Source organism: Cottoperca gobio, chromosome 1 (genome assembly GCF_900634415.1).
Source record: "Cottoperca gobio chromosome 1, fCotGob3.1, whole genome shotgun sequence".
NCBI classification, from domain to species: domain Eukaryota; kingdom Metazoa; phylum Chordata; class Actinopteri; order Perciformes; family Bovichtidae; genus Cottoperca; species Cottoperca gobio.
In genome coordinates this window covers 8,147,902-8,163,264 of record NC_041355.1, presented here as the reverse complement: position 1 = coordinate 8,163,264, position 15,363 = coordinate 8,147,902, and the positions used below count along the sequence as shown (strand labels likewise).

At 41.2% G+C, this 15,363-nt stretch overlaps 1 protein-coding gene across 1 annotated transcript; it reads right to left on the bottom strand.

Moving 5' to 3' along the window:
* Nucleotides 1-309: 309 nt before the first annotated feature.
* On the bottom strand, nt 310-12,454 carry LOC115014796 (uncharacterized protein C4orf54 homolog). The gene is given in 3 exon segments (XM_029441860.1): nt 310-4,670; nt 8,138-9,730; nt 9,732-12,454. Coding segments are annotated over 2 exon segments (4,245 nt in total). The 5' UTR covers nt 12,408-12,454; the 3' UTR covers nt 310-4,670; nt 8,138-8,161.
* Between the last annotated feature and the right edge of the window lie 2,909 nt (nt 12,455-15,363).

The window sequence follows — 15,363 nt, the reverse complement described above, 5'->3', positions numbered from 1 at the left end:
TGATACAGTCAGTTTACAATATTTAACCTCAAACTCAGAAGGTTTGTTGATGGACATCTGGAAGAATGTTTTAAAACAAATTATATTATCTATGTTACAGTGCATCTTTGGGCAAAATTCACCAGAAACAATTAACATTTTTAATTTTACAATTAACAAGTCCATATAGTACTCCTTCTATCACCAGTGTTTACAGCCATTCATTGCTGCCAGTGTTGGTGACAAAAGAGTGACAATCCAAGTGCATTAAGTACATTATTATTCACAGACAAAGGTCTTAAAATAATTTATGAGTTTTATGTTTATGACAACATTAGAATAGCTGGTTTACTGGAGCTTACAAATTTAATATAGCTCGTATTTATGTTAGTCTTCACAGGGTTTCAAAATGATATGTGCTTTATTAAATCATCTGACATTAGAGACATATGTATTTTATCTTCCACCTTTGGACAACTTGCTGATCAAACATATACTTTTAAAATTATCTGGCAGGAGGTAGTATATCATGACTCATTTCCTTTTTTGTTTTGTTTTTGGATACTTGGCAAGTCATTTCTATACAACAAATTCACAATATCTAAATAAATTACTGTTTATCTTGCACTGCTCTCAACTGCCTCAGGGGCACATTCATTAAAAATTATAAATAAAATACTAGCATTAAGAAGAACAATGTTTTACGAATTAAATGTACAAATTTAAGTTACATTTCACCTCAAAATGCTTTAAATGTTTTAACATGAAGTTGCTCTAAAAAAGCAAACCATGTCCAATCTACTGCACAGTCAACAAGTCTTTCAAATCACTGCATGAATTTATATAATGAAATCAACTCATAGGGCAATTTATATAAAGTCTGTTGTCACAGAGGCATAATAACATGTATTTTACAGGATAAAGGTACATAGACTGACCAGCAGCTCCAAATACCTTTAAAGTGTGTTTGGATTTGAGAAATGCTAAAAATAAATAAAATAGCAATCTACAGTTTGCATTCATTCTACATGGGATGCTGGTATAACTGAGTCTAGCAGAATGACCTATGATGCCCCACTGCATATTCAAAAGGAAACAGAACAGACAAAAACACAATCTCAGAGCTTAACTCTACAGAAAGCAGTAATATGTATGTCATCACTTGATGTGTCATTTTCACGAAAACCTCAATTCATACACATTTAGGCTATAGAGGTCAAGAGTGTTAAAACAGAGAAACGGACATTGCTGTGTGTAAAGTGTAAAGACACCCAACACATGTGCCGTCTTACGCTCTCATCTACAGTGAAGTAACATGACTCCTTGTTGTACGCTCACAGAATACTGAAATGCCATACATAACTCACAGCCATGAACACGGACACATTCAGATGCACTCGCACTAACTTCCATCTCATTACACACAAAAGTGTCAAATAAACCAACACCAATAGAGGAAGTGATCCCCTAAATGTCTCAGCTGGTTTTGACTCATTAGGCCCAACACTACTTCGGAAATACTGAACCAAGTACACTTTTAAACCAGAGTCTCAGCTCCGTTTTATCTGAGCAACACACTTAATGTGTTTCTCTTTCATTCTCTCTCCAACATGCAAGGTGCATACTTTTAAAATCTAAACATTCAATACTTCATACAGCATATATGTCGTGCCGGTATTAGCAGTATTTTGTGAGTCGTGACACAGAGGTTACACATACTTCCAAGTAGAACAGAGCAAACGACTTCTAAAAAAACATGGAAATGTTCTAGTGAATGTGGAAAATTAGTGTTGGGTAGTAGTAACCTGATACATAGCAACGTCAGATATTTACCGTTTACTTGGGTCATCTTTTAAATATATTATTTTGAAATACAATCATTTTAATTCTTTCTCTGACTACACTTTGGGTGATTTAAAATGACATCTTACATTGCATTTTGTATTAAAGTTCAGTGCAGACAAATGGTCCCTGTCTTCAGAAAAAGGTAAAATATTATAGGTTGTATTCACCATAAGTAATTATATTATTGCGTCAATTAAAGCAAGACTACGTAACTTTTGATCAACAGCCACTGTGGACACAAGCAACAATTACAGGATATTGGCACATTGTCGGAAGGGTAACTTCCAAAGATGTGAGAGTGTTCAGTTAAATGTTTTCTATCCATCCATCCATTTTCCACTACTGATCTGGTTTTGGATTAGGGTGGTAGCAGGCTAAGCAAGGCAGCCCATATGTCCAACTCCCTCGCCAATTCTTCCATCTTTTTGTGGAAGATGATAAAGGCATTGTTAACCCTCCAACGTATCCTGTGTCTGGAATACCTCCACAGGTACTATAAGCATCCAAGAGGCTCCTTTCAACATGAAAGTGCAGGGGTCCTACTCTGAGGTCCTTGCAAATGTCTGAGCTTGACACCCTCTCTAAGGGTGTGCCCAACCACCCGGCGAAGAAAACTCATTTTGGTGGCCTGTGTCTGCCATCTTATTATTTTAGTCAGTACCCAAAGCTTATGACTATAGGTGAGGGTTGGACCACAGATCAACTGGTTAATGGAGATCTCTTCACCACAACAGTCCAGTACAGCATCTGCATTGTGGCTCCAAAATTCCTGTCAATCTCTGACTCCATCTTTACTCTCAGTCATGTACAAGACCCTCCCTTCACTTAAAACTCTAAAGAAAAAATCCACCATTTTACAATGGCCCTAGACTGGGAAGTACTGACACTTGTTCTTTACACCTGGCCACAAACCATCCCCGTACTGGATGTCCCAGTCTGATAAAGCCAGCAGAACAACATCATCCAAAAAAAGCAGAGACGCAATCCTGAGGCTACATCTCGGCTATGTTTAGAAATTCTGTCCATGCATATCACAAACTCAATTTGTGACAAGGCACAACTCTGGTGTAGCCCAATACCCGCTGAGAACCGAATGTTCACACAGCTCTCTCCAGTTATAAGGACCAAATGGCTCATAATAAAAGCAATGCATATTCCCACAGTACCCAAAACAAAATACCGTACTCCACAGCAGTGGTCCCCAATGGTGGTATCGGTTCGTTGGTCATTTGGTACCGGGCCGCACAGAAAGATTGAATAAAAAAATATTTTATTTTGAAAGGTTTTATTTTTATCCGATACATCTGTCTGTACGTCTGTGTCTCTTGACACATGTCAAGACGCTTGTCTGTCACGTGATACATTACTTCCAAAAAAATAAGCCACAAGCAACAATGAGTGGAAAGCAAACGTCTTTAAAGAGCTTTTTTGGAAAAGGGAAAAGACCCAATGAGGAGACATAAAAAATGTTGGGGTCCGCTGCTCCACAGTATCTTTTCAAGGGTAAAGAGCTCCATCGTACCACGACCAGGGCGGAATTGCTCCTCCTGGACCTAAGGCTTGACAATCGGCCTCCTTTCAGGTCTCCTGTATTAAGTTTTCCCAGGAAGGTTGAGCATTTTGATATCCTAATAATAGTTGGAGCACACCCTCTAGTACCGTTTTTATAAAGAATGGGAACCACCACCCTGGTCTGCCAGTCCACAGGCACTGACCCTGACCCTCACATGACATTGAGGAGGAATGTCGATAAAGACAGGCCCACAATGTCTACAGCCTTCAGCATCATCCACCCCAAGAGCCTTGCACTGTGGATCTTTTTGACTACCTTAGTGACCTCCAGTGAAATGGACAAGGCTTTCACCGAGCCTTCCAGTTCTGCTTCCCCAATGGAGTATGTCTCAGTCGGGTTCAGGAGTTCTTTAAAATGTGTTTTCAATTTTCCAACAATGCTGTTGGTCTGGATTAGCAGTTCTAACCCCATGATGAAAACAGCCTTGTCCAAGCCCTGCCTCGCCCTCCAAGCCAGACTATCATCTGATATTTGGCAGAACCTCTATGAGACTGATCAAAAATCTTTCTCCATTGCCAACTGAAACTCCTTCCACACATGTTTTTGCAACCATAGAAGCTAAAGTCCTTCCGGCCTCCTGATACCTGTCTGCTGCTTCAGGGATCCTTTAGGCCAAACTGCCAGCAAGGCTTGTTCTTTTTGGTAAAACCATTGAGAAGTTTATCTGTGACATCCTAAAACGGAGTGTAGCAGTAGTACAACTGGAGACAAAACGTCAGCAAACTGACTCAGTAATGTCAGTTACACAGTAATATCTATCAAGTTTGCTGACATTAGCTATGTCTGAGTGTATTGTGTTCAGCAAGGTTGAATTTATTACTTATGAGTTCAACTTTTAATTGTAGAATAAAGTTTTACCTTTCAAAAATTATAGTCTTGCTTTAAAGACATGATCAATTTAAATTCATAATAATAAAATAGTGGTTTAGTCGATAATAACGGACACTGAACTGTCGAAGGCTGGTCTCGTTTCCTTTTGAATAGACATTTTGCAGGGCCCAAACAGCATTTCAAAAGTTCTAGACAGCAGCTGAATGGAAAGTATTACAAAGCAGATTCATATAGCATCAGCCAGAGAACACGGCTTAATACGTTTACTCTAAAAAGTGCTGCAATGCATACAGATTACAGTAATGTCTGCTGCAAAGATAAATAACAAAACAGAGAGGGGATAGAAACGGTTGTTGGTGGAAGTTGTCCTGGGGAGTAGATCGGTGGCTGGGGTGAAAACTGCCCTTACGGTGAATGCAGGCAGATTCTTCGGTGGAGATGTCTAGAGGTGACAAAAAAGAAGACATAAAATAGTTGTTGAACTCTGATGGACGCAATGAAAACAAGGTGGGATTATAGAGGAGAAACATTATTTAGTTTTTGTCCAGTTTAGGATAGGAGTCGTTGTCCTAAACCATTGTAATGTTTCAGCCTGTAGTTCCTGGTTCTGAACCAGCTGACCAGATTCAGCCGAATCACTGCTGGGGGCACGCTACTCGATTTGTTTATGTAGGAGTGCTAGAGGTTGGCAGTGTTCGCCACCTCCTTCTCCCTGTTTAGGAAAAAGCAGAGGAGGAGGGGGCTATAAAAAGTTGACCCAATCTCAGCGCTGCAGACTCGCTTCCAAGCTGGAGCTGCAGCAGCATCTGATCTCTGCGAGCAGCTGTCCTCTCCCTGCATCAGCACAACAAATACTTTACATTGCCTGACCTTTTCCTCCTGCATCACTATCCCAGCCATGCCCCTGCGTCCCGCCGCCGTAAACTCCCCCACCACCACCATCAGTTAGACACGCACACACACACACACACACACACACACACACACACACACACACACACACACACACACACACACACACACACACACACACACACACACACACAGAGACACCCTGTGTTCCTATTCACACCACTACTCAACCCCATGCTAGGCCCCTGCCTGCCACGCACCACCCAGCTGACATGTATCCCTCATGCTCATGCAGTTGTATTATTGCTCTGACACATTAGCTGAGAATGGACTGTGACTAGTTGTAAGTGTGTGTGTGTGTGTGTGTGTGTGTGTGTGTGTGTGTGTGTGTGTGTGTGTGTGTGTGTGTGTGTGTGTGTATGAGTGTATGAACTGTTGTTTTGTATTTTGTATTTTTGTTTGTCTTATTTCTTTCTATATTTCTGCATCTCTTTCTTTCTGTATTTCAGGTTAAAGATGTCTCCTGTCACGCTGTCCCAATCCCCAAAAAGTCTACTAGATAGCAAATTAGGAACCAGGAGAACTGAGCACATTAATCCTATTTTCAAATTGCACTGCAGCAAAATGCTGATGCCTGTCTATAAAGGCTCAAAATACATTTATCATATGCTTGAAACATATATGCTACTCTATCAAACTCGGTATGTCCTTTGTCGTTAGCAGTCAACTAGTAGGCCTACTGCCTAGAGCAACAAATCTATTTTAAACAGCATTAAACAACATTATTAATGCTTTGAACAGACAGGGCCAATCTCTAAAATAAAAACTGCTTTGGGTACCTTGGTCCATTTGACCAATTCATGTCTCCACTGCACTTCTATTTTAATCATTTCTATTTTCCTTCTCATTGTCTTTAATATGTTTTTTATTGTGTATGTGAAAGTACATGTATTTGATTCTTATAACTTATGTCATATTGAGAAAAGCTCAGGTGTAATTAATAACTTTAACAAGGGTTGTACAGTATTTCACATTGGTGTTTCAGTTACTTGCACTATGCTTGCAGGTCAATAGCTTACTGGGACACTTGATTAATGTTATTAAGTACACTTGTGCTTTTCCTGTTATGACAAGTCGAACAGTTGGCTGTGAGAAAGGCCTTTTGAGTTTTACCTGGATCTGGTACTCATAACTAAGTAATTATAAATATGGTAAGTGTGTAAATGAGCCTTTAAACATAATCTTAGCATTTAACTTAGCTCTACTTGCGAAAGCTAAAAACGTTGAGAAACATAATTGTTGTTTCCAAACTTCACTTCACTTGAGTTTCCTAAGGTAATGTATAATATACATTATAGTATGGTATAAGAGCAGTATATATTTGAAACAAGTGATAAAACTCCATTGGATGAAGTTTGGTTAATGTACAAATGTGTTAGCATGCTATCGGTAAGTATTGCATGCTAACAAGCTAGCATTGAGCCAAAATTGACACAGTGCAGCTAAAGGTAAAGCTGGAGCTTCTGGATGATAACCCTGAAAAAGTACAGTTAGCTTGACACGTCTGACATGTAGGAAAGTGACCACGGCACGTGCAGAAAGATTTGGTTTACTGAGGTTGACACAAATACTTTTGTGACTAACTCAATTTCCTCGTCACTGCGCTATGCTTTTATTGAAATTTCTAAATTGGAAAGATTTCTCAAAGAAATGTATTGACAGCGAGGTTTGTGTAATAAACCAATAACTTGCAAACTGTAAAAAGAGAAACTGCTGTTAAAAAACCCTTTAAATACAACTGTAACTGTCTACTAGATAATGGAAAGTGGAAACATTTATTTTCCTTATTTGGGTGAAAGGGTTTTCCAACTCATTCAGCCGGGAGAAAGTTTTCATGAAAGGTCACGAACACGGAACAAACATATTAATGAACTGTAATGTTATCCGAGTAATTCAATGATTTCTAACACTGATTAAGAATAACTAAGGTACCACTAACTGGAATACTTTCCTGTGACACTCTTCAAACCTGAGAATAAACCATGTAAACAAACACGTCTCACACTATCAAAATAGCCCGACGATATGTAATGCAGAGAAAAGGGAACTCAACCGACTCGCTCCGGCCCGAAGCTGAAAATCCCAGCATGCCCAGTGGAGTCAGGTTACCTGTCATGAAGCTACTGCATGTCTATTAACACTGACATGTCACTGCTGAAGCAGCCAAGCTGGGCTGCTGCTTTAGCAACATTTACAACTCAAAATTATTATTATTTTTTAAAGTCATGTAGTACGTCAGGACCGTATGACTGTGTGAGTGATTACAATGCTGTACAATGAGAGCACACAGTTCAGCATCAACAACCTCAAAATACCAAACTCCAGTAATCTCTTCCAATTCAGGGCATGGTTTATTTATTAAGAGATGTGAACATTTACAAATGACAAGTAAATGTTCATTGCTGTCATCGCTTTTTTAAGCTTATATGTACAGTCCTGTGAAAACTGTGTCTCAATCTCCAAAATGTCCATTTTTGATAAATAAAAAAAGCAGTAACACTATTTTAGCTATGTGACAATGTGTTTTTCAATTAAAAATGTCTAAATATTTCATTAGCATTTTTTTGTATTAGACAATGGCCAATTTTCTCAATTCCTTAAAATAGCATGTACTCATATTTGAAATTGACACAATAAATCTTAGCTAACATGTTAGCATACTGGTTATATGCAACCAACTAAGTCAGAGACTTCTTTAAATGAGACTTCTTATTAAATAATGTGTAGTTTTCTACACAAGTAAACATTCTTCTACTTTAGCAATATGAGAAAAATATTAAGAAATGTTAAAACTGAGTAACCTTTAGGTTTAATTGATTCAGTAGAGTTGTAAGTAAGCTTGTGTGCAATATTAAAAAAAAACTATCGATATTTTATCTGGTTTCAATCAAATGTATTCAAATGTTAAATCAATGAAAGCACATTTATACTCACTTACATACATAAAGAAGAAGAGTAGTAAGAGTAAAGGGGTCATGTGAATATCTACTAACTTACATGGATGATGAGATATTTCCTTGGTCACCGATGCTCCACTACAAAGCTCATTGTTGTTCCATCAAAGGAGGGTGGTGCGATGATTCTTGGACCTTGTTGTGTTGTGATGCTGATAACTGGCTTCCTGTCGGAGCTGGCTGCACCCCCTCTGGCGGTCACATGTCCCAAACTTACAGGAAGCTGCAGTGGCACTTGTGATGCCTCACCTGTTGCACTGTAATACGCACTCTCTGGGCCTGATGGATTCATTTCCGGATTAGGGCCATTTTTCACCTTTTCTCCACCTGCATACTCAAAGTGACACGGCGACTGAGGCAACAACGCCTGGGCTGGCAGAGTGGGCGAGGGGATGAAGCCTGGGTAGATCATGTAGGTGGGGGCGTACACTCCTGGGCTCAGGGCCAGGGGGGACAACGAGAGAGGCACAGGGCTGACAGTTGCCACAGGAGAATGGGACATGGGCACATCCACGTACTGGCCTGTCTCAGGGTCGAATAGTCTCTTTGTGGTGGCCTGTATGGGAGTGTCCACCAGGTAATAATGTCCTGTGGTGGGGTCCAAGAGCATCTTGCGCTCTGTTTGTGGGACTCTCTCTCCAGTAGATGGTGTAGGTGACACAGACGGGACAGATGGAGAGAAACACAATATCTGCTGCTGTGCTTGAGGCCCTGTTGTGGCCGAGTGATGGTAGATGCTTGAAGCCGGGTACTCCATAATTAACGGAGACCTTTTCTGCTCAGGTGTCTTCCTGTCGTCTGTTTTGATTTGTCTAACATTTGAATTCACCTCCCTCGAAACGGGCTCTCGATTCAGCAGTTTGATTTCATTGGTATACCCCAGCCCCGGGATGGTTAAATAGTTCTCAGAGTCTGAGCAGGCCTGTGCGACAGTGGGATTAGTGGGAATGAATTTGACCTTTCCCTGCTCCACCTGGCAGTGTTTTGGGGGCTCTATTTTCACCGAGAGTGGAGCTACCAGCGTCTTGGCGCTTTTCATAGTCGATGATGTTTGTGGCGCAGAGCTTTGTGGAATAGGTTTACTAACTGAGCTAATGCTGACATGTGCCTTATTGCCAAAATGAAGGACGCGTTTGTTACTAAATGTTTTGTTTTGCTGTGATTGTGTTTTAAACGTGTCATCGTCATATGGAACATGTATGATATTCAAAGCTCCTTTATCTTCCTGTGACTGAATCCTGTCAGGGTTTGTCTCCAGCTCCTCTGCTCCATGCTCCTCACTGGCAATAAGAGACAACACATGACTGTCTGTGATTGGCTGTGGAGCTTGAGTTTTACGCTTCCATTCATTTCTATCAAATACATAAAGCTGCTCCATTGTTTTGACTGCGGCTTTAAGCTTCTCTAGTGCAGCCTGTTTTGGTATTTTTGGCTCATTTCTCCTTTCAGCCGTCTCACATGTAAACTTCTCCTGCCTCTGTTTTGTCAGTTTGGTTTCAATATTTGATACAACAAGTGGCACCCTTCTGGCAGTGCAATGTGATGGTGTATTTTCTTCTGCTTGTGTCTGTAACACCTCAGCTGTCTGATGTTTGACATTTGTTTTTACAGAGTGACATTTAATCACAATAGGAGACTGGTAATACATGCTTAACCGGCTCCTTTGTGGCCTCAAGTTTATCAGCTGCCGTGGAACATTTACTCTCACTGTTATCCAATGAAACAAAGCGATATGAACTTTTTACCAATTTACGAACATCTCTGACTTGATATATTGGTGTTTGAAACTTACATTTGGTGTCTCTTATGTCTCTAACGGTAAAGTTTGGGATTTTATCTGAAGCAGACAAAACGTGGCATTTGGCATCACCTGCTGCCCTGAATGTGTTCACAGTGTTGAAGCTTATTTTAGGGGTTAACAGGTTGGCAATATTCAGTGTACAGCCTTTATTTTCCTTCACACTCCTCAGGCATATTTTTATCTCTGGGGTTTTTCCTCCCTTCTCATTTTCTTCTTTGTCTAATATGTTTCCATTATTGCCTGTTTTGAACTCTTTTTCACATTTCTGTTGGCCAGCATGTGCGCCTGTGACAGGTGCACGGCTTGACAAGTCCTCTGTAAAATCCTTCTCTTTTGAAAGGAGCTGGCAGCTTGGAACAAACAGCAGTTTTGTCAGCATGCTGCTGGAGTCTAATCCTTTTGTTGTGGTCTGTGTGGCAATTACAGATGTGGGTTCAGCCTCATTTACAGGTTCTGGCTCATCTCTCACTGAATTAAATGCACTACTTTGACTGTGGATGAGCAATGCCTTTGGCGGCTCCTGTTGTCGCTTTTCTGAATCATCTGATGGTTTGTTGCTTTTCTCTGCAGGCTCACAGGAGCAGGGTCTGCTGCCCTCCAGGCTTTGATCATCAGAGGAATTAATAGTAAATCCTGAGCCTGATTCTGATGTCTGTCTTTGTAAGCATCTCCCTTGACTCCTGTCTTTCATCCCGTCTTGATCTTTAAATTGAAAACTCGGGGAGAGAGCTGGGTATGTGTCACGAAGTTCACCCCTCTCCATTTTGCGCTCCTGTTCAAACTGCATCTTTTTGGAAATCACATTTTTCAAAAGACTTGATGCATAAACTGCTCTTTTGTGTGTATCATCGGTGCCATCTGTGTTATGATATTGCATCTCACACCCTGACCTGGCCAACACAGTCCCAGTAACCTCATTGGATCGTGCTTTTTTGGAGCATTTTGGACGTCTGGTGCCTTCAGGTGCTTCGACATTACAGCGGAAATTCAACGTGACTCCACGCTGCTTTGACTGAACAGGATCTTTCAGTTCGACATTTTTGCTAGAAGAAGATGATTGTTGAGAAGTAGTTCTCTTGTTCAACGCGAACATTTTGGTTGGTGGAGCTTTCATGCCGGTAAAAGACCTACCATGCCTCTTACTGTCCACAGTCTTATTCATTTCCAAAGTTGCACTGGAAGTCTTGTGCGCAATTACGCTCCGGTCTCCTCCCCTAGATATGTTTCCATAATTCCAGTCCACATAAGCTGACCACTTATTTAGCCCATATTCCGACAGAGAGGATTCACTCGAGGTGCTAAGATTAATGGCGTCAAAATATGGACATGCCAAGCTCCGGAAAGACTTGGCGGTTAAATTACGCACCTCTTTGTCAGCGTCATCCAACTCACTGATGGAGCTGGACGCTCCGCTGGAATACTCATTAATATCTTTGCGTCTAAGTTTCGATGCAAGGTGCTGACGGCCCGGAGCAGGGATGAAGGGCCCCACTCTGCCACCAGAGCTCACAAAAGAGAAGTGGCTCCCGTCTCCAAAGTGTTTCGTGTACCCACATGTGCTGTTGTCAAAGACATTGACAGGTTCGTTGACCGCCCTGGAGGATGTTTTGATTGATAAATGAATTTTCCCCGCATTAGCGTCTCCGCTGTGGTTTTTGAACACGCTTTCATCTGAGCTGGCACATTTGTCCGAGTCACAAAATTCACTATCATCCTGCTCTGTGCTGACAACTGCTCCACCAAGATTAGACTGCACTTTCGCGTGGCTCCTGCCCTCCAGTATCAAAATCCCCTCCTGCGTTTCATCGCTTTCAAAAGACGCGTAATCCACAAAGGAATAAACCAGGTTGTCGTCTTCAATATCCCAACATGTCCCTCGGCCCAGGTCGTAATCTACATCATGGTCGAGCTCGGTCAACTGGATTTCGTGCGTCGTGATATAGTGGGACTCGTCCTCCACGGTCTCGGAGCCGCAGTTGTCGGACAGCACCGCGCTGGCACCATCATCCGACTCCGTCTTGCTGTTCAGATACATGTCCGTGTATTGGAGCTCATCACTCTCACTGCACACATGGTCACTGCAGTCACTCGGGTCGAGCTCGGCCTGCCGCTGATTCTCATTCTCAAAGTCCTGATCGGTGTTGGGAAGTTTGGTCAGAGTTTCCAAAGGAGGTTTACCCGAAACAGGCCCGGAGACGGTGGTCCCCTTGTCCTCTAACTTCTCTGCAATAAAGTCCTCTGAAATGATTTTACCCTCCTCGTCATGCTCCCCTTGCTTTGAACTGTCACATTTGATAACAGACAGCTGGTTTCCTTCGCCAGTGAAAGTCACTTTCACTGTTTTTGCGCCGTCTGGTTTCATGTCCAGGTCCACATAGTTTGACTCCTCGCTTTTTTTCTCGGTGGCGTGGCCCTTACTGTCTGTGATGTCCTTATGCTTGTCCTCTGGGAGCAGCTTCCTGTGAAGTAAGGTGTCATCTCGGTAAGTGAGAGTTTCCTCCGCTGCTTCCATTTAGTCCGGTCTCACCGTCAGGTGGTCCTCGTTTACGATGTTATCCAGACACAGGACGGAAAACTCTGCAGGCTGGAGGGACGAGGAGGACGGAGAGCGAGGAGGGTGAGTGGGTGAGTGAGAGAGAGAGAGAGAGCGAGAGAGAGAGAGAGCGAGAGAGAGAGAGAGCGAGAGAGAGAGAGAGCGAGAGAGAGAGAGAGAGAGAGAGCGAGCGAGAGAGAGAGAGAGAGAGAGAGAGAGAGAGAGAGAAATCCCACGATGATTTATCTCCGTGTGAATATCAATTTGAGGAGATTATGCACCATTTACAAATTTAGAATCAGACAATTTGTAGTTTTGTACATGAAGCATGAGGCCTTATTAAACTAACCTCCAAAAAAAACGCCACAATTCAGCACCTTTCCTAGAAGAACAGCTCCCCTCCATGAGTTTCTCAGAATTACTTTGTACATTTGTTGAGACACTGTTGAATTTATCAAAACATTACAGGAGGTGGAATCACAAGTTTCCACCTCAAGTTACGTAATTTATCTTTTGATTGCTGCTACTTTTGTGTGCATTTTAATGCTTTAACAAGAACTTATTTAATTTATTACGTTACATGAAGCTATCTTAAATATATATCAAATTTGAATTTAAATGATCCTTAATTAAACTGTATGCCATCTGCAAAAACTAAATCTGTACATCTGTACCCTCCACAGTTTGAAAGCTTTAATTGAGGCCTTAGTCATATCAGAATCCAAAGAATAAAGAATCAACTTATTATTTTTAAAATGAACACATTGACTCTTGCTCTGAGTAGCTTTCAGTATAATTACCAGCCATAACAGCCAGGGTGTTTGTCTGTGGAGTGTTTTTTTTTTGGCCACGATAGCATTGCAACCGTGCAAGCTGCTGTCACGAAAGGTCGCTGGAAGTAAGGGTGTGAAAGTGGCGAAATGGGCCATTGACCCCCCCCCCCCCCCCACTTTACGCCACTTCATACAGGTCAAATCGTTACTACATACAAATAGTGTATGCATAAAGATTAATATTGGCACTTCTAATGTTTGTAGACAGGAGAATGCCATCAGTGCTCTGCCCTCTCACTGAAACAGCTGCCTTTTCTTGATGGAGAAAAATATTCCCCACCAGCTGGTGTCAGTCAGCTAAAAGAATTTACTACAAGTTCATCCAGTCATCTGTAGATGTAGTTTGAGATTTTGTCTAATCTGTTGAGAATGTGTTCCTCCTCCCACCACTGGGCCATGCAGGACTCGTGGGCCAAAAGTAAATGAAGGACTGCGTGATAACAATTTAGTATTTTTTGCTATCAGGGACAATGAGGAATAATCACGCACAGTAATGAGTTTGTTATTAGAGCTCTGTCTAAGTGTTGAAGACACAAGTGTTGTTTCTGGACAGGGCCCCAGATCGGTGGTATGCAGCAGGGAGGGGTTGGGCTAACAGTTGCTCCATGTGGAGGGCACACTGACAGCAATATCAAGGACAGAGGCCACCAGTATAAAGCCTTTGTCACCCTCAAATCACAATTTTACCCTCAGTGTCAACCTCTTAGAAATAATCTGTGGTGGAAACAAACTGAGTACATTTACTCAAGTACTGTGCTTCAGTACTGTTTTGAGGTACTTGGGCTTTATTGAGTGTTTCCATTTCAACCTACTTTATACTTCTACTCCACTTTTCAGAGGGGAATATTGTACTTTTTACTCTCATTTGAAGGCTGCAGTTACTTCATACATTTAGCTTTTAGGGGGTTTTGGTCATTTCTAACCTTTTTGGCTTGTGGCCCTTATAAACAGGCAGTTTTTTGTTGGGAACCCTTTAAGAATGATCCAGTATTTCAGAAACAAAAACAAGAAAATAGAAAAGTCCAAAAAACTACTATAAATGAAACCCATTAATCATCTCATGACTTCTCACATTTATCTTGCAAACCTTTTTGAGGGACCCAAATCCCTAGGTTGGGAAAATACTAAAATACTAAAATGTATATGAGGTAGTTAAAACTACTTGATAGTGATAAAACAATTCCAATTCCAGTAAATATTAATGCAATGATTGTATAACGACCTCCTTTATACTGTAGTGGATATACTTTCAGAATGAATCTCATGTGGAAAAACAGTGCATGTATTTATTCAAAGTCAGAGCTAATTTAAGATTAGATTTTTTCTTTCTGTGCCAAAACATGAACACACATGCAGGTTAAACTGACCTCCACAAAGCTGATAAATTTAGGCAGCTTTTAAAATAGGGACAGCGCTCAGGCAAGCATGTTGAGATCAGTTTCTTACAGTGGCTACATTAAAACAGCAGGTGTTAAATCATGAGCACCATTAATCAACGCCACAAACTTTCCGCGTGAAGACCTTTTTAACCTTCGCTCTGCACCCTTAAACACATCAGATACAAAATACACAATATGTACCTGCTCTAATAATAACAACCGCCTGAGTGTGAAAGATAAGTTAAACAGTAACACAGCAAATCTTCCGGCGTTAACAAGTGTTGATTTTACGGTGACAGATTTTCAGGGTTGACAAGCGTCGGACAGTCCCAGAGCACACGTGGGTCTACATGGGCTGTGTGAAAGCATTTGATAAACTCTGGTAGCTGTGCACTTATGGAGCCTGGGGTTTGCCACGGGAGGAGTTGTAGATTTCTACAATATTTATATAATACAATACAATAATATAAAGTTAAACTTAATCCAATCCACAGAGCAGCAGCAGGAGCTCTGATTCACCAGACGCCTACCAACAAGTAAGAGCTGACCACATGGCACACATGTTTAAATTAAAGTGATCACGAAACAGAAACGGTAAATGTTCAAGTATGGATTAAACAACCCCGTGTACTAGAAAGTATGTTTGTGTACTACTTTTGGAAGGCACATTAGTAAATGGAAAAAAATAAAAGTTATTGAAAAATAAGGATTACAAAGAAATCA